This window comes from Catharus ustulatus, chromosome 27 (genome assembly GCF_009819885.2).
Source record: "Catharus ustulatus isolate bCatUst1 chromosome 27, bCatUst1.pri.v2, whole genome shotgun sequence".
In the NCBI taxonomy this organism is placed as follows: Eukaryota; Metazoa; Chordata; class Aves; order Passeriformes; family Turdidae; genus Catharus; species Catharus ustulatus.
In genome coordinates this window covers 1529001-1556039 of record NC_046247.1, presented here as the reverse complement: position 1 = coordinate 1556039, position 27039 = coordinate 1529001, and the positions used below count along the sequence as shown (strand labels likewise).

General features: G+C 59.6%; 1 protein-coding gene across 3 annotated transcripts; it reads right to left on the bottom strand.

Annotated features, from left to right (window-relative positions):
• Positions 1-403: 403 nt before the first annotated feature.
• BMP1 (bone morphogenetic protein 1) lies at positions 404-23995 on the bottom strand. Of its 3 annotated transcripts, XM_033081355.1 has the most exons (20): positions 23809-23995; positions 13387-13500; positions 13171-13314; positions 12986-13103; positions 12254-12432; positions 12064-12169; positions 11605-11729; positions 8777-8892; positions 8514-8616; positions 6887-7003; positions 6666-6811; positions 6316-6511; positions 6113-6238; positions 5852-6012; positions 5565-5745; positions 2823-2948; positions 1742-1869; positions 1457-1670; positions 1135-1385; positions 404-918 (listed from the first exon to the last, which is right to left on the bottom strand). In XM_033081355.1, the coding sequence occupies exons 1-20, from the start codon at positions 23945-23947 to the stop codon at positions 784-786; spliced, it is 2925 nt and encodes a 974-aa protein (XP_032937246.1). In that variant the 5' UTR covers positions 23948-23995; the 3' UTR covers positions 404-783. The 3 variants fall into 3 exon arrangements, with proteins under 3 accessions (XP_032937246.1, XP_032937245.1, XP_032937247.1); XM_033081354.1 differs by having other exon boundaries at positions 13171-13500; XM_033081356.2 differs by lacking the exons at positions 404-918; positions 1135-1385; positions 1457-1670; positions 1742-1869; positions 2823-2948 and adding an exon at positions 2959-3612 and having other exon boundaries at positions 13171-13500.
• Between the last annotated feature and the right edge of the window lie 3044 nt (positions 23996-27039).

The window sequence follows — 27039 nt, the reverse complement described above, 5'->3', positions numbered from 1 at the left end:
TCGGGGCACACGTGGGAGCAGGCGGTGGGCGCGGGGGCCGTGTCACAGCCCACCCTCCATCTGCCACCAGCGGGGCTGGAGCACAGCACGTGGCACCCACCCACCCCCCAGCGGCTGCTCTGCTGCCTCAGAGACACCTCAAAATAAAGGTGTGAGGAGAGAACCCACCTGCAGGGTCCCGGGGGGCACAGAGCTGCGAGCCCAGCACCCAGCACAGGACCCGCTGTGAGCAGGAGAAAATCTGGTTGCTCCTCCGCTGGAATTCCTGGCTCTGCTCCATCAGAACCCCAAGGATGGGAGTTTTCCCTTAGGACTGGGGTCCTGAGTGCTTCCCCCCCAGCCCAGCCCCATTTTGGATGCTGCTTTGCCGGGCTGGAAGCAAAGAGGCCGGGGCTGCCCCCGCTCCAAGTACAAGGGTATTTATTTCATGGGTACAAGAGAGAGAGACAGCACCTTGTGTGTGTTGGGCTCTTCCCGGTTACTGGTTTGTACATTCAGAGCTTTGGCCGGGGCAGGGGAGGGCAGCGGGTCCTGCTCGGCCCCCCCAGCACCGGGGTGGGCGGCTGCCAGCGGGGACCCCCCCTCCGAGCCCCCGTGCCGTGGGTGCCCGAGCCCCGGGGCCCCGTGCGAGCGTGTCTTGAGTGCTGAGGTTGGCTGTGTGCTCGTCCTCCGTGCAGTCTGTGCGGGGCAGCGCTCCCCGCCTTCCTCCCTGCCCTCCTCCTCCTCTTCCTCCTCCTCTTCCTCCTCCTCCCCTGCCCGCGGCGGGGCCGGGACCCCCGGCTCTCATTTCCTCGTGTGCAGCGTGTCCTGGAACTTGGTGCTGGTGTAGCGAAGGTGGAATCCCTTCTTGTTGATGGTGTCGTCCGAGTGGAAGCGGATCATCACCGAGTCTCCTGCCGAGTAAACCTCCTCGGGGGGCTGCGGGGGTGAGGGAGGGAGGGGGCGCTCAGATCAGATGCTCAGATCCGGGCTGAGCGGAATATTCGCAGCGTGGAGGGAGGGAATCATCACCATCACACCACACCAAATTCCCACGGGGATTTTTGGGGATTTTTCCACAGCCTCATCCACCACCCCACACCATCATTTCTCACCCCCCAGCCCAGCCCACATCCCCCTCCATCCCGAGCTCACCCCAGACCCGCAGAAGCGGCCGAGGCGCGGGGCTGTCCCATCATAACCATCAAAGAGCTCCATGTAATCGTATCCACAGTCCGCCTCCTCCTCGATCTCGAAGGTCCGGAAGATGAGCTCCACACCGAATCCCTCCTCTGCCATGATCACCCACTCGCAGTCCGAGCCCCCCGGGTAGTTGTTGTCCCCAAATTGCGCGTGGGAATACAAATCCTTGGTCTTCACCTCGGCGTGCACCTGCCCTCCGCACACTGCGGGAAAAAACGGATTTAGGGACATCCAGGACACCCCATAACCCCATTCCTTAACCCCACAGAGATACCCGTGGTGTGAGTGGCCTCAAATCCCTTCTTCTGGATGGAGTTATCAGACACAAACTTGAGGAACATCCTGTTGCCCGTGGAGATGATGGGTTCGGGCTCCTTGGCCCCGCAGAACCGACCGAGCGTCGGCGCCTTGGCGTCCTTCCCATCAAAAATCTCCAGGTGATCGTAGGTACATTCCTGCTGTGCCTCCACATCCAGCTCTGAGAAACTCTGCGGAGATTCTGGGTGAGGTCAAAGCTTGGAGAAGTGTCCCCAGTGTCACCCAATCCTCCAAACCCTACCAGCTTGATGCGGTGGCCCGGCGTGGTGCTGATGGCCCAGGTGCATTCCTTCTTGCTGGGGTATTTATCGGGCCAGTTGGGGCTGGTGATGGTCCCCGACACCGAGGTCACCTTGTGGTCACAGCCAGCTGTGGGGACAGCGAGGAGGGGCACGGGGGTGGGCATGGGGGGAGTCTGAGCGGGTTTTGGGGGGGTTTTTGTGGGATTTTTGTGGGGATTTAGGGGGTTTTGAGGCGGTTCTGTGGGTGATTTTGTGGAAATTCTGAGGGAGATCTAGGGGAATTTTGTGGGAATTTTGGGGTGATTTTGTGGGAATTTTGTGGGAATTTTCAGTTGATTTTGTGGAAATTCTGAGGGGGATCTGGGGGAATTTTGTGGGAATTTTTGTGGGAATTTTTGTGGGAATTTTTGGTCGATTTTGTGGAAAGTCTGAGGGGAATCTGGGGGGATTTTGTGGGAATTTTGGGGTGATTTTGTGGGAATTTTTGTTGGAATTTTGGGTCGATTTTGTGGAAATTCTGAGGGGAATCTGGGGGGATTTTGTAGGAATTTTGGGGTGATTTTGGGGGAATTTTTTTTTTAATTTTTGGTCGATTTTGTGAAAAGTCTGAGAGGGATCTGGGGGAATTTTGTGGGAATTTTTTGTGGGAATTTTCGGTCGATTTTGTGGAAATTCTGAGGGGAGTCTGGGGGAATTTTGTGGGAATTTTGGGGTGATTTGGGGGAATTTTTGTTGGAATTTTCGGTCGATTTGGTGGAAAGTCTGAGGGGGTTTTGGGGCAATTTTGTGGGGATTTTGCGGTGATTTTTTTGGGGATTTTTTAAAAGAATTTTGGGGATTTTGTGGGGAATTTTGGTGAGATTTTTGTGGAGGTTTTGTGAAAATTCGGAGGTGATTTTGCAGGAATTTTTAGGTGATTTTGTGAGAATTTTTTTGGGAATTTTAGGTGATTTTGAGGAGATTTTGGGGCGATTTCAGCAAAATTATGAGAAAATTCTGGGCTGATTTTGCGTGAATTTTCAGGAAATTTTTTCGGCGATTTTGCAGGATATTTTTAATGAGAATTCGGGACCGACCCACCTTCCTTGCAGTCGTGCTTGTTGTCGTGCAGCACGAAGCCGCTGCGGCACTGGCACTCGTAACTCCCGAAGGAATTGAGACACTCGTGCTGGCAGCCCCCGTTGTTCTTGGAGCACTCATCCTTATCTGAGAAAAAACCACAGAGATTGCTGTGAAATGCTGAAATTCTGCATTTCCATCCCAAAAATGCCCTCAACCCCTCCCAACCCTCCAGCCAAGCAAGCGCCCCCGGCATCAGCAAGCAGCTCCAGCATCCCAATTCCAGCTCCAGCATCCCGATTCCAGCTCCAGCCGGGACGGTTCCTCCTCTCCCGTGGGCTCACCCATGGGTGTCACCATTACCTGCTGCTGGCATGGATGGAAGGAGGCAGAAAAACACACAGTGACAACCAAAGATGCGCAAGAAAGACCAGGACGCGGGAGTCCCTCTTTACTCATCGATAGGAAATGTCACAGACACGGTAAAAATTGGGGGGAAAGGGGAAAAAAAAAACAACAAGGGGGTGGGTGCTTTGAAAAAAAAAAAGTAAAAAAAAATTAAAAAAAAAAATTAAAAATAAGGTCAACAACCAGTTCTGTCAAGCAAAAGGCTGCCGGGGCCGGCAGCACGGCTCGGCTCGGCTCGGCTCGGCTCGGTCCCACCGTGCTCCCGCACGGCTCCGGGGCCGCGGAGTTCCTGAGAAAGACGGAGAGGATGGAGAGGCTCAGGAGGGGCCCCGCGGCCGCTTCTGCATGCGGAACTTCAGGCCGGGCGGGCGCGATTTCGGGGGCTGCAGCTGCTGCTTCTTCTCTGCAAAGAGAGAGGGAGAGAAGGGGGGGAGCGATGGGGGGCGGGGGGCGGCGGGGGCAGGGGGGGCGTGCGGAGCGACAGCCGGGCAAGCAGCAGCGAGGGGACCCCCGGGAACCCTCTGAGGGCAGGGAGAGGAGGAGGAGGAGGAGGCACGAGGGGTTTGGGTGGGTTCCTAGGGGTGTCCAGCCTAGGAGGGGGTTGGGGTCACCCCGAGCTGGCCGGATTTACCTCCCAGCCCCCCCCCCCAAAAAAAAACCCCTCCGTTTCCTATGGCTCCCCCTGCCCACGGGGCGGTATTTTGGGGAGTGGGAGAAGCCAAGAGCAAGCGGGCAGCAGCCCCCCCAGCGTCCCGCTCCGAGCTCCCAGCGATGCCGGAGAGGAGCGGGGATCCCTCCTGGAGGCAGCAGAGAGGGGGGGTCCTGCCCCGCGCCCCCCGCCCCCCACCTCCCAAAGCCGAGGCTGTAACCTGACGTCTCCTCGGTGGGAGGGAGGAGGAAGCGAGGCAGAAAGGCCCTTTTGGGTTTGGGAAGGGGCTTCTGGGCTCAGAGCAGCTCCAGCACCGCGGGGGGAGCTGGCGGGACGGAGGGAGCCTGGGCGGGCGAGACAAGAGCAGGAAAGGGTTGGCAGCGGTGAGAACCCCACCGCTTTTATTCCGACCAATCCTTTATTCCAAAACCGGCTTTGCCGTGCTCTCACCGCTCTCCCCCGCCTCCATCCGACGGCTCCGGGCTGCTCAGTGCCCCCGCAGCCCCCGGGAGCGCCTCTCCCCCCGCTGCCCCCCGGGGGGACGTACCTGGATGCCGACACCGTGACGGATTCCCCGGCGGAATGTGCGAGGAAGAGGAGGAGGAGGAAGAGGAGGAGGAGGAAGGGGAAAAACGAGCACCCGGTCGGCCAGGCTGCCCTGGGCACCCCATGGAACACGGGGACCCTCCGCGGCCAAAAAGGGGCGGCACGGGGGGGGTTTACCCAGGGAGAGACCCTGGGGGGACCAGAGGAGGGACCCCAAGTCCTCCAGCGTGGTCCTGCTGCCGGGAAAGCCCGAGACCTGAGCGGGGGAAGGTGGAGGAGAGGGTTGGGATGGGGAAAAAGAGGGAGAAGGGGAGAGGGAAGGAGCCCGAAGTGTTTTGGGGAGGGGGGAGACTCACCCGGCTGCCCCGTGGTCCCGCTCGGCTTCCCCGAGGAATCACTTTGTGTGCAGGGTGCCGGCTCCCGACGGCTGGGCCGCCCTACTCGCCTTGGTTTTAATTAAACAAATAAAGCAGAGACACCTCGAGCCCCGGGAAATGCCCGGGGGGCTCCGGGGGGGATGCCGGTCCCGCTGCTCCCGTAAAAATGACCTCAAAATGCAGCGGGAGACTCCGGGAGGTGCTGCGGGTGTCTCACAGCCGGGGTGGTGTCCAGGGCACCGTGGCAGTCCCCAGAAATCCAGCATTTCTGTCGTGTCCCCAGCCCGACCCGTCGGAAGGTGACACCGTGTCCCGGCGGGGTGGCCCGGGAGAGGAGAGCGGCGGGGCAGACCGGGAGAGGAGGGTGATGATTGTTTTGGGAGGAGGGATCGCTCCGAGGAGCTCGGACGTGGCCGGATGCTGACGCCGGGATGCGGAGGGAGCCGGGGCCGTGCAGCAGAGCGGGGAGCAGCAGCAGCAGCAGCAGCAGCAGCAGCAGAGCGGGGTGTCACCGTCCCCCCACCCTGGTAATGCCACCCGAGGGGTGCAGCACCCTGGACCCAGCACATCCCTGAGCACAGCTGGACCTCAGCATCCCCTGGGCATTTGGGGACGCGCTGAGAGCATCCCCACCTCGGAATTAGGAGCCAAAAAGGGAGAAAACCTCCCAAAATGTGCTGCCTGCGGCTGGAGGGTTTTGGGACCGGGGGCTGCACCCCCAGTGTGGGCAAGGGGAGCGTTAGCAGGGGAGGGCTGGCTAAGTGAGGGAGAGCTGAGCTCTACCTGAGAAGAAATGGGCTTTGAAGCCCTTTTTGGAGACGGTGTTGTCGGACTTGAACTCGATCCTCATGTTGTTGTACTGGGAGGTGATGACATCGGGCTTCTCGGCGCCGCAGAACTTGCCGTGCAGCTTGGAGTCAGCCGTGAGCCCGCTGCGCACCTCCACGAAGTCGTATTTACACACCTGGGGGGTGACACGGCGCTGGGGACACGGCTGGTGCCACCCCCAGGGCCACCAGCAGCGCCGGGGGCGGCGCAGGGCGCACAGAGGAGCCGCTCCCCTCACTCACATCGTTGCCCTCGGTCTCGAAGAAGTCGAACTGCAGGGAGATGCGGTACTGGGTGGGCGCCACCAGCTGCCAGATGCAGTTCTTGTTGGGGGGATACTCCTTGGGCCAGCCCGGGCTGGTGATGGAGCCGTTGAGTTTGGTGAGGAATCCTCCACAGGCGGCTGCAGGGAGGGACCACCCAGCTCCCGTCACCTCCGCGGCTCGGGGACACCCCGAGGGGCACGGCGAGGATTTTTTGGTGGGATTTCAGAGCACACTCACCCTCGCAGCGGCGTTTATCGGATGCCAGCTCGTAGCCGGGGTCACAGGCGCACTTGTAGCTGCCCAGGGTGTTGACGCAGCGCTGCTCGCAGCCGCCGTTGTTGGGCCGGGAGCACTCGTCCATCTCTGGGCAGGGCAGGGGGGGTGAGCGGCCGGGGGGGGCTGTGACCACCCCCAGCACCCCCTGCAGCACCCCCCCAAACCTTTGAAGAAGTTGACGGCGAACCCGGCCTTGTTGATGGAGCCGTCGGAGACGAATTTCATCCAGAGCTTGTTGGAGGTGCTCTTGATGTCGTCGGGTTTGTCGTAGCCGCAGTAGCGGCCGATGAGGCTGCTCGAGTCGCTGCTCCCGTCCCGGATCTCCAGGTAGTCGTAGGCGCAGCTGTCGTGACGCTCGATCTGGTAGGGGGGGGTGACACAACAGGTTTTTTTTTTTTATTCCCATCACCCCTTAACCCATCCTTGCCCCTGCTGAGAGGGGAAACTGAGGCACGGAGCGATCCAGCAGCCCCAAACCCATCGCGAGGGAGCACAGGAGATGAGCCCTGCCCACCTCGAAGGACTGGAAGGTCAATCCCACGTGGTAGCCCTCGGACACGGTGATTTTCCAGACGCACACCTTGCTGGGCCGGTAGTCGTCGGGGTAATTGGGGGACTGGATGTGCCCGTTGTCCTTCTTCACGTCCCCCCCGCAGATGGCTGGAAGGGAGGAGGAGCAGCCTGAGCACCCCCCTGGGTCCCACCTCGCCCCCTCGGGCCCCACTGCCCCCCTACCTTCATAGACGGCGAAGAAACCTTTGCCCACCCAGTTGCTGCTGCTGCGGAACTCCACCCAGAGGCGGCTGTCGGTGGAGATGATGGGCTCGGGCAGCTTGTTCCCGCAGAACCTGCCTGGGGAGGAAGGCGTGCTGGGCTGCCGTGCTGGAACCTCCTCTTCCTCACTGTCACCTCCTCTTCCTCACTGTTACCTCCTCTTCCTCACTGCCTCTTCCTCACTGCCACCTCCTCTTCCTCACTGTTACCTCCTCTTCCTCACTGTCACCTCTTGTACTTCACTACCACCTCCTCTTCCTCACTGTCACCTCCTCTTCCTCTCCATTACCTCTTCTTCCTCACTGTGACCTCCTCTTCCTCATCATCACCTCCTCTTCCTCACCACCACCTCTTCTTTCTCTTCACTACCTCCTCTTCCTCACCACTAGCTCCTCTTCCTCATTGTCTCCTCCTCATCATTGCCACCTCCTCTTCCTCTCCACCATCTTCTCTTCCTCCTCACCTCCTCCTCCTCCTTACTGCCTCCTTCTCTTCATCACCATTTCCTCTTCCTCACCATCACCTCCTCTTCCTCACCACCACCTCCTCCTGGTCCCCCCAGTCCCCCTTTCCAGCCTAAATCCAAAGGCTGCTTCTCCCTCCGCTTGTCCCCTCCCTCCCCTCCGGCTTTTCTGGCTCTTTCACTCAAACTGGGGATTCTGGGGCCAGCTGGGATTTGGGGAACATCCAGTTCGTGGGGATGGGACCCTGGAATCTCCCTGGGGACATCACAGGGATGGGATGAGGATCCTGGAATCTCCCTGGGGACATCACAGGGATGGGATGAGGATCCTGGAATCTCCCTGGGGACATCACAGGGATGGGATGAGGATCCTGGAATCTCCCTGGGGACATCACAGGGATGGGATGAGGATCCTGGAATCTCCCTGGGGACATCACAGGGATGGGATGAGGACCCTGGAATCTCCCTGGGGGACCCTGGAATCTCCCTTGGGACATCACAGGGATGGGGCTGGGACGCTGGAATCTCCCTGGGGACATCACAGGGATGGGATGAGGATCCTGGAATCTCCCTGGGGACATCACAGGGATGGGACTGGGACCCTGGAATCTCCCTGGGGACATCACAGGGATGGCACTGGGACCTGGAATCTCCCTGGGGGACCCTGGAATCTCCCTTGGGACATCACAGGGATGGGGCTGGGACACTGGAATCTCCCTGGGGGACACCACAGGGATGGGATGAGGACCCTGGAATCTCCCTTGGGACATCACAGGGATGGGGCTGGGACCTGGAATCTCCCTGGGGACATCACAGGGATGGGATGAGGATCCTGGAATCTCTCTGGGGGACTCTGGAATCTCCCTGGGGAACACCCAGCTCCTCCCTCGGGGTGGCACCGGGACATTGTCACTCCGTGGGGAGGGATGACGGATCATCCACACTGCTCTCACTGGGAGCTCCACTCACCCCAATAACCCCTCTGGGGGGTTAATTCCCCCCATCCCCAGGACTTTGGGACACCGGGCAGGCAGGGAGGGGCAGAGGGGATCCCCCGGCCCCGCTGCCGGCCCCGGGGCGGTCCCGGCGGGCAGGAGGAGCGGGCAGGAGCCCCGGGGTTGTTACCTCGCAGCGTGGCCTTTCTCCAGAACCCGTCTCTCACCTCCACGTAGTCGTACCAGCACAGCCGGCTTCGGTACAGGTCCAGGGTGGTGAAATTCAGGATGATCTGAGGTTGGGGAGGAGAGGGGAGAGTGTGGGGTGAGCTCCCCCCACATCCCATCTGCCGGGAGCCTGGTGGAGCCAGGAACCCCAAAAGGGGATTGGGATTGGGGAAAGCCCAAAACGAGGGTGGGATGAGGAAGAGGAGGGCGGGGAGAGGGCGGTACCTTCTCTCCGGGGGTGACCGAGATCCTCCAGACGCAGTGCATGTGGGCAGAGTATCCATTGGGGAATTCCGGGGAGGAGAAATTCCCCTGGCTGTCCTGGAGCGTCTCCCCGCAGGCTGAGAAGGGAGAAAAGCGAAGTTCAAACCCCCAAGAGCAGGAACAGCATCACTCCCTTCACCCTGGTACCCTTCACCCACCCAAACCATAAAAACCAAAAATAAACCACATCACCACCCACCCAAACCCTGAAAACCAAAAATAAACCACATCACCGCCATCCCCAACCCTCCCTGGAGCATCTCCCGGCTCCGTGACCCCTCTCCAACATCCCCAACCCTCCCTGGAGCATCTTTCAGCTCTGTGACCCCTCTCCACCATCCCCAACCCTCCCTGGAGCATCTCCCGGCTCTGTGTCCCCTCTCCAACATCCCAAATCATCCCTGGAGCATCTCCCGGCTCTGTGTCCCCTCTCCACCATCCCCAACCCTCCCTGGAGCATCTCCAGCATCCCCAACCCTCCCTGGAGCATCTCCCGGCTCTGTGGTCCCTCTCCACCCTCCCCAACCCTCTCTGGAGCATCTCCAGCATCCCCAACCCTCCCTGGGACATCTCCCGGCTCTGTGGCCCCTCTCCAACATCCCCAACCCTCCCTGGAGCATCTCCCGGCTCTGTGACCCCTCTCCACCATCCCTGGGACATTTCCCGGCTCTGTGGCCCCTCTCCAACATCCCCAACTCTCCCTGGAGCATATCCCGGCTCTGTGGCCCCTCTCCAGCATCCCAAATCATCCCTGGAGCATCTCCCGGCTCTGTGACCCCTCTCCACCCTCCCTGGAGCATCTCCCGGCTCTGTGGCCCCTCTCCAACATCCCTGGAGCATCTCCTGTCTCTGTGGCCCCTCTCCAGCATCCCCAACTCTCCCTGGAGCATCTCCAGCATCCCCAACCCTCTCTGGAGCATCTCCCGGCTCTGTGACACCTCGACACCATCCCAAATCATCCCTGGAGCATCTCCTGGCTCTGTGGCCCCTCTCCAGCATCCCAAATCATCCCTGGAGTATCTCCCGGCTCTGTGGCCCCTCTCCAGCATCCCCAACCCTCCCTGGGGCATCTCCAGCATCCCCAACCCTCCCTGGAGCATCTCCCGGCTCTGTGGCCCCTCTCCACCATCCTTGGAGCATCTCTCAGCTCTGTGGCCCCTCTCCAGCATCCCCAACCCTCCCTGGAGCATCTCCAGCATCCCCAACCCTCCCTGGGACATCTCCCGGCTCTGTGGCCCCTCTCCAACATCCCAGCCGAGGAGCAGGAGTTCTGCCGGCCCCCCCGGCCGTGCCACGCCGCTCCGGGCAGGTTTCCTGGAGCTCGCCCAGCGCTGCCATCTGGTAGCCACATGACGGCACACCGAGCTCTGTCAGGGGGCCAAGGAGCTCCCCCCTCCTCACCCTCCCTCCCCGACGAGATGAAAGGTGAAACGGTGCAAAAAAAAAAAAGGGTTGCTCAAAACCTGGGCTCACTGCCTTTTTTCCCCCCTCCTTTCTTCACAGTGGAAACAAAAGAAAGGGAAAGTTGTGATCCAGAGAGGCTTTTTCAGGGGGGTTTCTCCTTTTTTTTTTTAATCGCTTTTCCTGCTCCTCTGAAGGCTGCACGGCCGTGGGGCCCCTCACAAAGGCGTCCCTCTTCCAGGCTGCTAATTAGTTGCTGGAATTAAGCGGGGAGCGTGCGGGGAGCCAAACTCCTTGCAGATGTTGCCAGCACAGCCCCGGAGCACGTGCCTGGGGACAATGCCACCTCTCATGGTGACAGCCACACAGCCCTTGGAGGTGACAGCAGCGAGCTGCTCCATGCCCGGGGGGGATTTGTGGGCTCTGCTGGGAGCTCTCCAAGGATGATGTGGGGTCAGAGGATGCCCTCAGGGGATGCTCTGCTCTCGGAGGAATTGTCTTTGGAGGATTTTTCTTGGAAGATCCCCTGGGGGGACGCTCTTCTCTTGAAGGATTCTTTGGTAGGAATCCTCTGGGGAGATGCTCCTTGAAGGATTTTTTTGGGAGATGTTTTTTGAGAGATGCTCTTTGAAGGATTTTTTGGGGGGATGTTTTTTGAGAGATGCTCTTTGAAGGATTTTTTTTGGGGGATGTTTTTTGGGAGATGTTTTTTGGGAGATGTTCTTTGAAGGATTTTTTTTTTGGGGGGGATGTTTTTTGGGAGATGCTCTTTGAAGGATTTTTTGGGGGGGATGTTTTTTGGGAGATGTTTTTTGGGAGATGCTGTTTGAAGGATTTTTTTGGGAGAAGTTTTTTGAGAGAAGCTTTTGATGGATACTCTTTGGGGGATTTTTTTGGGAGATGTTTTTTGGGAGATGCTGTTTGGAGGATGCTCTTGGAGGATTTTTTTGGGGGGAATGCTCTTGGGGCATGTTCTTGATGATGATCTTTGGGGGATTTCTTTGGGAGATGTATTTTAGGGATGCTCTGGCAGGACAGGTTCTTTGGGGGATTTCTCTGAGGGATTATTTTGGGAGATACTTTTGGAGGATTCTCTTTTTAGGGCCGCTCTAGAAGATGCTCTAGAGAGGAATTTTTGGGACAACACTCTGAGGGACGCCCTTTTCTCCGAGGAGTGGGAAGAGAGGGCAGCCAAGGACACCCTGACAGGAGCAGATTCTGCTCACGTGGAGATGGAGAAAATCACCTTCAGGGAACCCCACAGCAGCGAGCACCCCAAACCCACCGAAAACATCAAATCCATCCAGCACGACGCCACTTTTTGCCAAAATTTCGGGGAAATCCAAGCCCGGGATGCCCTGCCCGTGCCCCGGGGCTGTGCCACTGACCTGGGCAGCGGTAGAGCTTGCGGGCCTGGGCGATGTCCCCTTTGCTGAGCCGTGTCCTCTGGCCGATGGCCGGCCGGACGCCGTTCACGTCGTATTTGGGCAGGATGGTGTCGAGGAAGATGCCCCTGGGGCAGGAAAGGGATTGAGCCGAGTGGGAATCACCGCCTCTCCCCACCGCTGCCACCAGGGGAAGGATGCTAAAAACGGCGCCGCTAATTAAAAGCAGCCCGGCTAATTAAAGCCTGCGGGCCGGTGAGTCAGCGGGGACGTGTCCCCAGCGGAGGTGACCGCGGGGACAGCGATTCCCTGCTCTGGGAAGGGATTTCATCCCGCCCAGAACGGCAGTGGGAACGTTTCTTGGTGGGAATTAACCATCCTCGGGGGGTGGGGACACCGTGCCATTGTCCCCAAGGGTGTGAGGGGACGTGAGGGGACAGGAGGGGACACCCCAGGCCGCACCTGGAGAAGGTGTTCCTGGCGTAGTGCATGATGCTGTCGAAGTCGTAGGTCTCCCCCAGCGACTCCACCTCCTCCGGCTCCATCTTCAGGAAATTGTATTCCTGTCCTGCGGGGGACAGCACGGGGACACTGCAGCGATGGAGAGGAGGAGGAGGAGGAGGAGGAGGAGGAGGAGGAAGCTCATCCCCACCTGGCTGGATGTTCTCCCTGATGATGGAGACGTGGTCATCGCGGTCGGGCCGCGTGTGCTCGTGCCAGAAGCCGATGACGTGGCCCAGCTCGTGCACCACGATGCCGAATTTGTCGCAGTTTTTGCCGATGGAGATGGCCTGGGGGCCCCCTCCTCGGCGGCCCACGTAGGAGCAGCACCTGGAGGGGAGGAATTGGGTGATTCCCGACTCTCTGGGGACATCCTGCTGCTCACAAACCAGGATTATCAGGGTGAGGGTCCCACAAAACGCTGGGAATCATCCCTGACACGTGAAATTCAGGTGAGGAACTCGAGTCTCAGCTCTGCCTGGAGACTGGGAGAGCTCAGCTGCTGGCATGGCACGGCACAGCACGGCATGGCACGGCTGTGCCAGCCCCAAATCCCGTGGTTCTGCTCCCATCCAGCTCCATCCTCCCCCCGCCCTGCAGCTGAGCCGCTCCAGCCCCGGGCTCTGCACCCTGCCTCAGGGTTTGCACCCACACAGGGGCTCCCATTCCAGGGGAAATCCTTCTCCCAACCACCACGTGCTTGACCCTGATCTGTGAAGATGCTGAGCCCGTCCAAACCCTGTTTCCTTTGGCATCACCCCCGCTGCGAGCCCGGGCTGGTGCCGTGCCACCAACCTCAACCCCTGGCAAACAACACCAAACTCCAGCACCCCCAAACAGCCTGACCCCCACACCAACCCCCTGGGACACTCCCTGCACGTACCCACAGGGCCGGTAGGTGAACACGATGTAGCTGTCCTCGTCGTTGCGCTCCAGGAAGGTGACACAGGTGTGCTTCTCCCAGTGGCGCATGGCCTGCCGGAAGATGGCTCGCTGGCTGCCTGCAGAGGGTGTGGGGGTCAGCCTGGAGGGGAAACTGAGGCTGTCACCCCTCAGGCTGGCACTCACCGCTGAAGTTGCCGCTGATGACGTAGGGGATGACCCCGTCCGGCCACACTCTCTCAGGCCGGGATGTGGCCGCCCGGCGGTGGCGGCTCCGCGCTCGCTGCCGGCCCCGGCTGTGCCCGGCCCCGGGGTTGGTGGCGTTGTTACCTGTGGGGATTCGGGGGGGATCAGCAGGGGAGCCCCCCGAGGGTGCAGACGGGCAGGGGGGAGCTGTGGTACCTGAGGAGTTGGAGGGAAGGCGGGTGATGGTGTGACGGGCCAGGTCCACCACGCGCTCCACCTGGAAGAGCTGCAGGTCCTCCTCGTCCAGCGCGATGTCACCCAGGAAGGCGGCTGGCAGGGGAAAGGGAGGTGTGAACGATCTTTTGTGCTCCTCCACACCCGGCAAGCCCTGAAGATGAAGGCAAACCCTTCCTCCTCCTCCTCTCTCCTTGAGCTGAGCGAGCTGCTGGCCGGGCTCCCCCCCCTCCCCAGCAGCTGGAGCCAGCCCTGCTCTCACATCTGGATCGCATCAACCCCATCCGTCACTTTTCAGGATTTCTATTATTATTTGTGTTACAAAATTGCTTCCCCCCCCACTCTCTTGCTGGCTTTAAGACCCTCTTCCTGCCCGGCTCCTGCCCCCCGACAGCCCCAGGATGCTCCAAGCAGCGACCTCTGAATCATCTCCCAGAAGGGCCGGGAAGCTCCCGCTGAGCCCGCAGGAACAGAGCCGGGACCCCCCCTCCAGCACCGGGGGAGGCAGAGACACTTCAGAATCACGGGGCTGGAGGACATAACCCCGCACACAACACACAACCCTTCCTCCTCCTCCTCCTCCTCCATCCCAGAGCCGCTCTGTGACTCGGGTTTGGGGCTGCTTTGGGGTCAGGCACTGCTCCGGAGGTGGGCTTGGGGTTCCTCTCCAGTTTTTGGGGTGTGGAGCCCCCCGGGCTCGGTGATGTTCGGGGATGGGGCGGCCGGAGCAGCTCAGGGGATGGAGGAGAGCGCAGCCAAGGTCGCGCTCCCAGCACTCAATAAACGGATCCCAAAAGAGCCACTAATTATGGGAGCAAGGCGGGACAGTTTGGATCGCCCTGAGAGGTCCAGGAAGGCGGCACGGGGTGAGAGGAGCAGCCATGGGATCAGAGGAGCAGCCTGGATCCCAGCCCTGCCCACGGCACCGAGCCCAAACCGCGCTGCAGCGCTGCTGTGGAGCGCTTTGGGGTGAAAAAACCACGTTTTGGGGTGATAAATCCACGTTTTGGGGTGATAAATCCACATTTTGGGGTGATAAATCCACATTTTGGGGTGATAGAGCCACATTTTGGGATGATAAATCCACATTTTGGGGTGAAAAATCCACATTTTGGAGTGAAAGAGCCACGTTTTGGGGTGATAAATCCACATTTTGGGGTGATAAATCCACATTTTGGGGTGAAAAAGCCACATTTTGGGGTGAAAGAGCCACGTTTTGGGGTGAAAGAGCCACATTTTGGGGTGATAAATCCACATTTTGGGGTGATAAACCCACATTTTGGGGTGATAGATCCACATTTTGGGGTGAAAGAGCCACGTTTTGGGGTGAAAGAGCCACATTTTGGGGTGATAAATCCACATTTTGGGGTGATAAAGCCACATTTTGGGGTGATAAATCCACATTTTGGGTGATAAATCCACATTTTGGGGTGATAAATCCAAATTTTGGGGGGATAAATCCACATTTTGGGGTGATAAATCCACATTTTGGGGTGAAAGAGCCACATTTTGGGTGATAAATCCACATATTGGGGTGATAAATCCACGTTTTGGGGTAATAAAGCCACATTTTGGGGTGATAAAGCCACATTTTGGGTGATAAATCCACATTTTGGGGTGATAAATCCACATTTTGGGGTGATAAATCCACATTTTGGGGTGATAAAGCCACATTTTGGGTGATAAATCCACATTTTGGGGTGATAAATCCACATCTTGGGGTAATAAAGCCACATTTTGGGGTGATAAATCCACATTTTGGGGTGAAAAAGCCACATCTTGGGGTGAAAGAGTCACGTTTTGGGGTGAAAGAGCCACGTTTTGGGGTGAAAGAGCCACGTTTTGGGGTGATAAATCCACATTTTGGGGTGATAGATCCACATTTTGGGGTGATAAATCCACATTTTGGGGTGATAAATCCACATTTTGGGGTGAAAGAGCCACATTTTGGGGTAATAAATCCACATTTTGGGGTGAAAAAGCCACATTTTGGGGTGAAAGAGCCACGTTTTGGGGTGAAAGAGCCACATTTTGGGGTGATAAATCCACATTTTGGGGTGATAAATCCACATTTTGGGGTAATAAATGCACATTTTGGGGCTGTCCCAGCCCTGAGCAGCGGGTGAATCCCATCGGGGCAATCTCCGGGGTGCAGAGCAGACCTGGGGCAGCACTGAGGGAAGAACAAACAAGCCGGGGCCGGCACCTCCCCTGGCACAGACCTGCGGCTGGCACGGCCAGGCTGCAATTTGAGGGCAGAGCGGAGGCAGGAGCCGGCCCTGGCCTCTCCCCACACCCTCCCCGGGCCCGGCAGGGACGTGTCCGAACGGGCAGCGCGGGGGAGGACCAGGGCTGGGGACAAGGACGAGCATCCCGTGCCAAGAGCTGCATGGAAAGACAAGGAAAGTAAGCTCGCTTACAGCCCAGCAGAGCCAGGCGATATAGAAACCATCTGTGAGGGATTTGGGAGATGTGAGAGAGCCAGGCCGAGGATGGGGAGCTGCTTTTGCTGCGGGTTGGAGGCGGCTGGGCTCCCCCAGAACCCCCCAGCACACGGGGGGTGGTGGCTGTGACAGCCAGCCCTGCACGGACACGTCGGGGCCAAGCCCAGAGTGTGGGATTGAGAAACTCCCAGGTTGGTTTGGGCTCCGCTCACGTCCTCCTCCCACTCGCTGCCTGCGCTCCCGAGGGAGGAGGTGACACGTGGAGGGAATTTGGGGGGGTTTCAGTTCACTAAAAACCTCCAGACAGTGTTAAACTCCCTGAGGGGCGTCACTGGGGACACTGCCACGCTGCTCGTGTGACAGAGGTGGGGGGGACTCCCTGCAAGCAGAGGGGACCCCTGGAAGTGAGAGGGACCCTCTGCAAATGAGGCTGGAACAGAGCAAACACCCCCGAGGGGATTTTCCCTGCAGCAATCCCCTCACCCTCCAGGGCACGGTGCCCAGGAGACCCCAAACCACGGGACACAGGTCCCCAAACCACGGGACACAGGAGACCCCAAACCACGGGACACAGGTCCCAAACCATGGGACACAGGAGACCCCAAACCACGGGACACATGTCCCCAAACCACGGGACACAGGAGACCCCAAACCACGGGACACATGTCCCAAACACAGGACACATGTCCCCAGCCATTCCTGTTGTGTCCCTGAGTTGTCCCCAGCCCAGACACCGCGGACTGTGCTCTCTGCTCGGGCACAGAGGCGCTGGGGGCAAGGTCCGAGCCAGCGGGGAGGAATCGGTGCCAGGGGGCAGGGTGAGGTGTTAGGGGGAGGAATCGGTGTCAGAGAGGAGGATGCTGTTCTGAAGAGGAGGATGCGGTGCCAGGGGGTAGGATGAAGTGCCAGGAAGGAGGATACGCTGTTAGAGGGGAGGATGAAGTGCCAGGGAGGAGGATGCGGTGTCAGAGGGGAGGATGCGGTGCCAGAGAGGAGGATGCTGTTCTGAAGGGGAGGATGCGGTGCCAGGGGGTAGGATGAGGTGCCAGGAAGGAGGATGCGGTGCCAGGGGGTAGGATGAGGTGCCAGGGGGTAGGATGAAGTGCCAGGGAGGAGGATGCGGTGTTAGAGGGGAGGATGCGGTGCTGAAGGGGAGGATGCGGTGTTAGAGGGGAGGATGCGGTGTCAGAGAGGAGGATGCGGTGCTGAAGGGAGGATGCGGTGTTAGAGGGGAGGATGCGGTGCCAGAGAGGAGGATGCTGTTCTGAAGGGGAGGATGAAGTGCCAGGGGGTAGGATGAGGTGCCAGGGAGGAGGATGCGGTGTTAGAGGGGAGGATGCGGTGTCAGAGGGGAGGATGCGGTGTCAGAGAGGAGGATGCGGTGTCAGAGGGGAGGATGCGGTGCTGAAGGGGACGATGAAGTGCCAGGGAGGAGGATGCGGTGCCAGCAGGACGCTCCAAGGCCAGACGTGGGTACGGAGCACTCAGCAGTGAAGCAGTGCACAGACAATCCCTGCACACCCTCCCAGCCCCCAGCACACAGCCAGCCCTCCGGGAGCTGCTCCCACAGAGCTCTTCCCCCTCCACAGCCGGGAGATAGCTCAGCCCTCCTCTGTTGTTTGACTTTTTTTTTTTTTTTAATTTTTTTGTGCTGTGTTTTCTTTCGGGTTCTTGGAACGGTGACGTAACCGCGGGGCTGAACAGACAAACAAGGTTCCTCATTCGGACCCGAGCCAAACCCCTCAGCACCCCATCCCGATCCTGCAGGCACCTCCTGCCCGCTCAGGGATCCCTGTAAAATCCCTTTTTTCCCTGCCTGGGATGCAGGAGCTCAGCATCCCTCACCCCCAGGGCAGGGTGAGCAGTGCAGGGTCTGACCTCGCTGCGATTTTGGGATGAGCCCGACCTCGGTCCCCACCGAGGCTGGAAAAAAACGCGATCAAACGAGCGGTGGGAAGAGCAGAGGGCACGGACTCGGTGTTCTGGTGAGCCGGGAAAAGCAAACAGAGCCGTGGGGAAGCCTTGGCAGGGCAGATAAACAGCAGGGGATCGGATTCCAGGGCAGTCTGGGGCACGGCAGGCTCCCGGTGCGTGGTGCAGGGCAGGAGGGGCTGTAATCCCTGCAAAAATCCCTCCAGAGGGTGGGGAGGATCTTCATCCTCATGGGGGTGTTGAAGGACACTGAGTAGTCTCATCTCTGCAAAAATCCCTCCAAAATTTGGGCAAGATCCTCATTGGGGTTTGGAGGGCACTGGGCAGTCTCGTCCCTGCAAAAATCCCTCCAGAGGGTGGGGAGGATCCTCATGGGGGTCTCACCAACCCTTAAAGGACATTGAGAAGGAGGGGCTCTCATCCCTGCAAAAATCCCTCCAAAATTTGGGCAACATCCTCGTGGGGGTTTGAAGGACACAGGGCAGCCTCATCCCTGTGAAGATCCCGAACGGGCCCTGAGCAGGAGGGATTGTCACCCCTGTGTGGCTCCCAAAAAGCTCTGAACAGCACAGGAATCATCACCCAGCCCAGCATCCCCTCAGCGATTCAGCAGCTCCATCCCAAACCCTCGAGCATCCCTCCCAACCGAGCAGGATTTGGGATGTGAGGGAGGTTTTAAATCGGTGTATCCCGGCCTCAGCCGAGCTGCCGGTTTGTAAATCCAGCGGAGCAGCATCCCAGCGGCTCTCAGAGCTCTTAAATATGTGAGGAATGCTCCTCGCACCGCCCCTCGCCCCCGCACGCCGGCCCAGCTGCGAGACAAAACAGTGCGGGGCTGTGAACAGAGAGAGGGGACCCCTCGGCACCCCCCGAGCCCGGGGGTCTGCCCTGGTGGGGGAGCAGCCAGAGGGGCTCTGGGAGACCCCCAGGACAGAGGGGACAGGATGGAGGGGAAGCAGCTCCTGTTCTATCCCCTAAAAGTGTCACAGCCCCTGTCCTGTCACCTAAAACGGCCACAGCCCCTCTGTGTCCCCTAAAAGAGTTACAACCCCTCTCCTGTACCCTAAAACCCGAGCAACCCCTGTTCTGTCCCCCAAAACAGTCACAGCCCCTGTTCTGTCCCCTAAAAGAGTCACAGCCCCTCTCCTGTCCTCCAAAAGTGTCACAGCCCCTCTCCTGTTCCCCCCAAACCCCCCCAGCCCCTCTCCTGTCCCCCAAAAGAGTCACAGTCCCTCTCCTGTCCCCAAAACAATCACAGCCCCTCTCCTGTCCCCCAAAAGTGTCACAGCCCCTCTGTGTCCCCCAAAACCCGAGCAACCCCTCTTCTGTCCCCTAAAAGTGTCACAGCCCCTCTCCTGTCCCCCCAATCCCCCCCAGCCCCTCTCCTGTCCCCCAAACCCCCCAGCCCCTCTGTGTCCCCCCCAATCCCCCCCAGCCCCTCTGTGTCCCCCCAATCCCCCCCAATCCCTCTCCTGTCCCCCCCAATCCCCCCCAGCCCCTCTGTGTCCCCCCAATCCCCCCCAATCCCTCTCCTGTCCCCCCAAACCCCCCCAGCCCCTCTCCTGTCCCCCCAAACCCCCCAGCCCCTCTCCTGTCCCCCCAAACCCCCCCAGCCCCTCTCCTGTCCCCCAAACCCCCCCAGCCCCTCTGTGTCCCCCCAAACCCCCCCAGCCCCTCTCCTGTCCCCCAAAAGTGTCACAGTTCCTCTCCTGTCCCCCCAATCCCCCCCAGCCCCTCTCCCGGTGCCCCCCGCCGGCGCTGGGAGCAGCAGCCCGCCTCTGAAGCCGGCCCGAGGAATATTTGCTTTCCCAGAGCACCTTCGGAGCAGCAGGGCAGGCACAAAGCAGGAATTGAAAGCTCGGGGGCCGGGCTGGGAGCCAGGCCAGATCACAGCCCCGGGGAAACTGAGGCACGGGGGGATAGAGCACGGGGAACCCCAAAAAAAACCAACCCTGAGCTCGGATATCAGCACTGCCATCCCCACCTGGAGCATCCTCATCCCAGCCGGTGTTTTTTGGGATGCCAGAACCCTGCAGAGAGGCTCAAACACCATTTCCAGCCGGCAGGGATGATCCCAATCCCGAATTCCCCGCGGTGCAAGGCTCATCCTCCCCCCGCCAACGCTTCCCTGAGCACCCAGAGCCAAATTCCCTCCCTGCCCCGAGCAGCATTCAGGTTCCAAAGCTCCTTCCCTGCTCCAGGCCATGAAATAAGCACCGCGGAGCCTCGAATAAACATCCAAATTCCAGGGGCAGGAAATGTCCGTCCGGGGGCAGCTCGGGGGTGGGAGGGATGCTCGGATCGCTCCAGGGGGGAGCGATTTTCCTTTCCGTGACAGCAAAAGGAGGGAAAAGCCTCCTCCAGGATGCCAAAGCTGAGGAGCTCTGGGCTGGAAGGAGCCGTGAGAGGCAGCGAGGTCTCCCCACATCCCTCTCCAAAGCCAGGTCACCGAGGAAAACACAGCCCGGGCCAACAGCACCAGTGCCGTGCGAGGGAGAGCTGCTGGAAAGGAAAATATTTGGAAACCGCGCTGCCAAGGGGATGTCGCGGTGGCGGGGGGGGGTTGTTGTCACTTTGGAGAGGAGCCTGGTGGCAGCAGGAGCAGGGAATGGAGACGGGGACACCCAGGACACGCAGCTCCACATCCCAGGGACATCCCGGGATCTCTGTCCCGCGGCTCGGGGCATCCTGCTGTCACCATCCCCCGTGTTTGTGCTGCCTGTCCCCACTCATAACACACCCAGCCAGTCCTGACACCCAGCTCTGCACCCCTGGGGCACCCCAGGATCTCTGTCCCATGGCTCGGGGCATCCTCCTGCCACACCCCCCTGTCACCATCCCCCTGTCCGTGCTGCCTGTCCCCACTCATAACACACCCAGCCAGCCCTGACACCCAGCTCTGCACCCCTGGGGACATCCCGGGATCTGTGTCCCAGAGCTCTGAGCATCCTCCTGCCACCACCCCCCTTGTCGTGCTGCCTGTCCCCACTCATGACACACTCAGCCAGTCCTGACACCCAGCTCTGCACCCCTGGGACATCCCGGGATCTCTGTCCCACCGCTCCCAGAACTCTGGGCATCCTGCTGCCAGCATCCCCCTGTCTGTGCTGTCTGTCCCCACTGATAACACACCCAGCCAGCCCTGACACCCAGCTCTGCACCCCTGGGGCACCCCAGGATCTCTGTCCCATGGCTCGGGGCATCCTCCTGCCACATCCCCCTGTCCTGCTGTCTGTCCCCACCTGTAACACACCCAGCCAGCCCTGACATCCAGCTCTGCACCCCTGGGGACATCCCGGGATCTGTGTCCCACCGCTCCCAGAACTCTGGGCATCCTCTCCAGGGCATCCTGCTGCCACCATCCCCCTGTCTGTGCTGCCTGTCCCCACTCTCAGCACACCCAGCCAGCCCTGACACCCAGCTCTGCACCCCTGGGGACATCCCGGGATCTGTGTCCCAGAGCTCTGGGCATCCTCCTGCCACCATCCCCCTTGTCGTGCTGCCTGTCCCCACTCCCAGCACACCTTAACCCTTCCCCACTCGCTTTGCCACCCGGATTTTGCCATCAGTGACCTCCCAAACCCCTCGGCCGGGCGATGAGAGGCAGATCGCACTGCGATTTTCTCTCCAAGAACTCTCAGCAGAGCCGCAGGCAGCCAGCAGGACACGTTGCTGCCCGGAAAACACCCTTCTCCAGGGAAAAAAAAATAAAAAAAAATTGGGGAAACCCCACCGCGAGCCATTCCCCCTCCTCTCCCCGCATCCTGCTTTGTTCTCCCCGTGTTTCCCAGTCGTGGATGAAGCCTCAGGAAGCGCTGTCCCCCCCTGGGCACGACCCTCGGGAGTGAATCAACAACCCAGACGTTTCCCAGGAGCAGGGGGAGGGAGGGCAGCGAGCCCCGAGCCCCCCCGGCTCTCCAGGGCACCCCTCGGAGATGCCGCCGCGCCGAAGGAACGGGTGATTACACAAAAATAAAGCAGATCCCGGGATCGGGCTGGGATTTCCGAGGTTTGCCCAGCCCCGAGCCTCGGGCCTCCCGCCGGCCCCGGCTCCGCGGGTGGATTTTTACCCTGCATGAATAAGTGACATATAACGGCTGGAAAATATTTTTGGGCAGCTTGACAAGTGTGACTGCAACCAGTAGCCCGGGTTGGCTACGCCTGGAAAGTGTAATCTAGGTGAAATCCCGGCTGGAGAGCTGCAGGCACTGCTGGGAAGGTTCTGGAGCTGGGAAAGGGGGTTCAGAGCCCCCCAGTCCCACCCGGGTGTGCCTGGTTGTGCCGTGCAGGTGATGCTGAGCTCCCCGTGGGAGTTTGGGAGAGATGATTCCCCACAAAATTTTGATTTTAAGGGGGTTTGAGCGCACCCCCATGTCCCCCTCCCCATGGATCAGGGGGATGGAATGTTGGGCAGGGGGGGTTCAACCCCACATTTCAATCACCCCAAAGCACCCGAGGGGTCTCAGCTCCCATCACCAAACTGGGATGAGCCAGAGCGAGCCCTGGGACGCTGTCCCAGCCCAGCTGGGGGTGCTGGGAGCGATTCCAGCTCCTTTCCCAACCGGAGATCCGACCCGGATCTGACCCGGGCACCGAGACCCGCCCGTGCCGAGCGGGGCCGGTTCCTTCCTGGGCTGCATCTCCCGCTTTGGCATCCTTGGGAGGCTCTTCCCCTTCCGCTGGCACCGCTGCAGACGGGTGGCATCAGCGGGGGTGGCATCAGCGGGGGTGGCCGGGCAGCCGGTGGCCTCAGGATACCTCTGGCATGAACAACACAAATCCCTCTCCCGGTGTTTTCCTTCCCTGGAGCAGCGGTGGTGGCAAAATTTCGGTGCTTGGTTGTTTCTGTGAGCTCGGGGAGGGTCTCAACACCCCAAAACTGAACCCCAAAACTGAACCAAACCCTCTCAGGGGATGCCATGGAGGGGGTCAGGGAGTTCAGGATTCCAGGAAAATTGAATTTCATCATCTCGGTGACTGGCTCGATGCGTGGCAGGGCCTGATCCCCCCCTCACCCCACCCCCGAGGAAGAGCTCCGGTAATTCAATTAATCCCATCAGGATCCCATAAAGGCAGGACGGGAGTGGGGAGGGGGCAACCCCGGGGGGATTTTGGGGTGCTCAGGAGCGGGGCGAGGAGGGGACAGAGGCAAAGCCAGAATTAATCCGGGTGAAGCCTCCTCTGTGGCTCTCAGCCGGAGGAAGCGGGAGCAGGGGAAGGCTCCAGCCGGCTCTGCCCGGACGGTTTTGCAAGCCTTGCTGTTTCAGCCCGGGAGGGCAGGAAGGGAAGGATTTTTGGCCAGAAAAAAGCCCTCGTGTAGACAGAGTTATATCAACAGCCGCCTCGCAGCTCAGACAATGCCAGTACAGAGAAACGTGATCCCCCGCCAGACCCCGCCAGACCCCGGCCCTGGAGCCGGCTCAGCCCTCCCGTGCCTCAGTTTCCCCCTCCCCAAATCATTCCATCCGCTGTGGCTCGCTCTGGGACACAGGGATTTGTTTCCAGTTTGTTCCCAAAAGCCGGGGAGCAGCTCCCAACCCCCTGTCCCGGCACAGAGAGACCCCAGCCCGTGGTGGCACCTCCCGGGTGTCCCAGAGGGGACGAGCTTTGCCTGCGGGCTGGGGGAGAGGGAGAAAGCCCAGAGTGTGGGTTCAGGGATGGGGGTGCACGATGGGCTCTGTGGTGGGGCTGGGGGCTCCCCACCACCTCTGACAGCTGCCAGTGCAGCCAAGAGCGGGGGGAAAAATCGGGGAACCCGGCCAGCCCCCCCTGCTCCTCACCCTAAGTACAACCAGATGCATCCCGGAGCGGGACCGGCCGCTGCTCCTCCCGTCCCCCCCATCCCGAGCGGCCCCGTTCCGCCGTGCAGAGCCCCGAGATGAGTGCGGGGCACTCTCACAGCCCCACTCACACTCACAACCTCACTCACAGCCCCACTCACAGCCCCACTCACACTCACACTCACTCCCGCACTCGCGGTCCCGCGCCCCCCCCGCGCTCCCCTTTGTCCGCATCCCCCCGCTCCTACCGGCTTTGCAGGGGTCCTTGTAGTCCAGGGGCTCCTCGTCCTCCTCCTCTTCCTCCAGCACGTAGGAATAGTCCGGGAAGCGCAGGGCCCGGGCCAGGAGCAGGCAGAGGAGCAGCCCGCAGCTCCGCAGCCCGGCCATGGCTCCGGCCGGGCTTTTTTCCTTCCTCTCTTCCCTCTTTCCTTCCCTTCTTCGCTTTTTTTTTTTTTTTTTTTTTTTTTTTTTCCCTCGCTCTCTCTCCCTCTATTTTTTTTTCTTCTTCTTTTTCTTTTTTTTTTCCCTTCCACTTCTTTTTTTTTTTTTTTTTTTTTTTTTTTTTTTTTTTTTTTTAGGGAAATGAGATCTGGCGGGGGCGGGTTCAAGCGCGGAGCTCGGCCCCTGCAGCCCCGGGCGCAGGGCTGGGAGCGGGGCCAGCGCCGGGGGGGCGGCGGGGACGGGCGATTGCGGGGACCTGGCCCGCAGCCCCCGCTCCTGCACCCCCCGGGCCGGGGCTGTCCCGTCCCGTCCCGTCCTGAACCCCCCGGGTCCCGTCTGGTGTCCCCCGGTACCGATCGGGCTCTCTCCGGTGCCGTCCCATATCCCCGGTACCGATCCTGCTGAGCATTCCCGGTCCCATCTTGGGCTCCTCGGTACCGATCCTGATCTCCTGGTACCGATCCTGATCTCCCTGGTACCGATCCTGATCTCCCCGGTACCGATCCTGATCTCCTGGTACCGATCCTGATCTCCCTGGTACCGATCCTGATCTCCCCGGTACTGATCGTGATCTCCCCCGGTACCGTTCCATGTCCTCGGTACCGATCCTGATCTCCCCGGTACCGCTCCATCTCCCCGGTACCGTTCCATCTCCCTGGTACCGATCCTGATCTCCTGGTACCGATCCTGGTGTCCCCAGTACCGATCCTGATCTCCCCGGTACCGTTCCATGTCCTCGGTACCGATCCTGCTGAGCATTCCCGGTCCCATCTCGAGCTCCTCGGTACCGATCCTGATCTCCTGGTACCGATCCTGATCTCCCTGGTACCGATCCTGATCTCCTGGTACCGATCCTGATCTCCCTGGTACCGATCCTGATCTCCTGGTACCGATCCTGATCTCCCTGGTACCGATCCTGATCTCCTGGTACCGATCCTGATCTCCTGGTACCGATCCTGGTGTCCCTGGTACCGATCCTGATCTCCCTGGTACCATCCCAAATCCCCGGTACCGATCCTGCTGAGCATTCCTGGTCCCATCTCGGGCTCCCCATTACCGATCCTGATCTCCCTGGTACCGATCCTGATCTCCCTCGGTCCCGTTCCACTTTCCCCGTTCCTGTTCCATTTTCCCCGTTCCCACTCCAGCCCCAGATCCGATCCCTCACTCGCCGCTCCCCCGATGTCTCTCCTGCCCCACTCCACTCCAGTATTCCCAGTCCAATCCAGTGCCCCCACTCGGTCCCACTCCCGGTACCGATCCAGCCCCACCCTGCATGCCCGGGATCAATCCTGGCCCCCCGATATTCCTACAAAAATCCCAGCACTCATCCGTCCCTTTGGTGCCATCCACACCCCCAAATTCCCCAGCCCCACCCCCATGTCCTGGTCTGGCACCCCAAATTCCCACCCCAAATTCCAACTCCTGCGTCCCCCACATTTTCCAGCCCCATTTCACCCGGTCCTGGATTCCCAATCCTGCATCCCTGCCCCTTCACCCCTTATCCTGCACCCCAAATCCTGAATGAGGAGCTGGGAATGGTGGGCAAGGAGCCCAGGAGCAGGATGAGCACCCCAAAAGCTGGATGAGCACCCCAAAAGCTGGATGAACACCCAAAAACTGGATGAACACCCAAAAAACCTGCATGAACACCCCAAAAAAATGGATGAACACCCCAAAACCCTGGATGAGCACCCCAAACCTGGATGAACACCCCAAAAACTGGAATGAGCACCCCAAGAACTGGATGAACACCCCAAAAATTGGATGAACATCCCAAAACCTGGATGAACACGCCAAAAACTGGATGAACACCCCAAAAACTGGATGAACACCCAAAAACTGGATAACACCCCAAAAACTGGATGAACACCCCAAAAACCTGGATGAACACCCCAAAAATTGGATGAACACCCCAAAACCTAGATGAACACCCCAAAACCTGGATGAACACCCAAAAACTGGATGAACACCCAAAAAAACTGGATGAACACCCCCAAACCTGGATGAACACCCCCAAACCTGGATGAACACCCCAAAAACTGGATGAGCACCCCAAAACCTGGATGAACACCCCAAAAACTGGATGAACACCCCAAAACCTGGATGAACACCCCAAAAACTGGATGAACACCCAAAAACTGGATAACACCCCAAAAACTGGATGAACACCCCAAAAACAGGACAAGCACCCCAGAAACTGGATGAACACCCCAAAACCTGGATGAACACCCCAAAAACTGGATGAACACCCCAAAACCTGGATGAACACCCCAAAAACCTGGACAAGCACCCCAGGAAGGGCGGCCAAGCACCCCAAAAGTGGGATGAGCACCCTGGGGAGGCTGGGTGAGCCCCCTGAGAGGGTGTGGGAGCACCCTGGGATGGGGATGAGCCCCCCCAGAGCTGGGGGAACCCCCCAGGGGGATCTGAGGGTGTCACACAGCCCTGTCCCCTCACCGTGGGACATTCCAGGCTGGGACATTCCAGGCTGGGAATGCTGCAGGAGGAATTTGGGCTCATCCCGTGCTGCTCCTACAAACCCATCCCTATCTCACAGCGCTCCCAGAACTTGCATTAATTCCATTTTTTAGGGTTTGAAGTGTTCCCCTGTCTGCTGACCTCCACAGGGACATGCTGGGTGATGTTCCCCTCTCCTCCCCTGCCCACCAAACCCCTAAATCTGATTTTCCTTCACTTTTTGGGGATTCCCTGCATGCAGGGCCTGGCTGGTTCCCACCAGGAATGACAGTCTCCTTCCCCCCTTATCTCTGCCGTTTCCTCCCCCATCAGGATGTTTTCCTCCTTCTCCCTCATTGCAAAACCCACATCCAGCAGAACTCTCCTCCTCAAAGCAGATAAATAAACCCTGGAAAACCTGGCTGGGTCTCTGTCCCTGCTCTGCCCCCGACCCTCCCATCAATTTGGGGAGCAACTCTGCACTCAACCCCAATCTCCAAAAAAGAGAGAAAACAAACAAAACAGGCTTTGGAAAACTTTTTGTTTTCCTCCTGTGCTGGGGCTGGGGAGGATGTTTG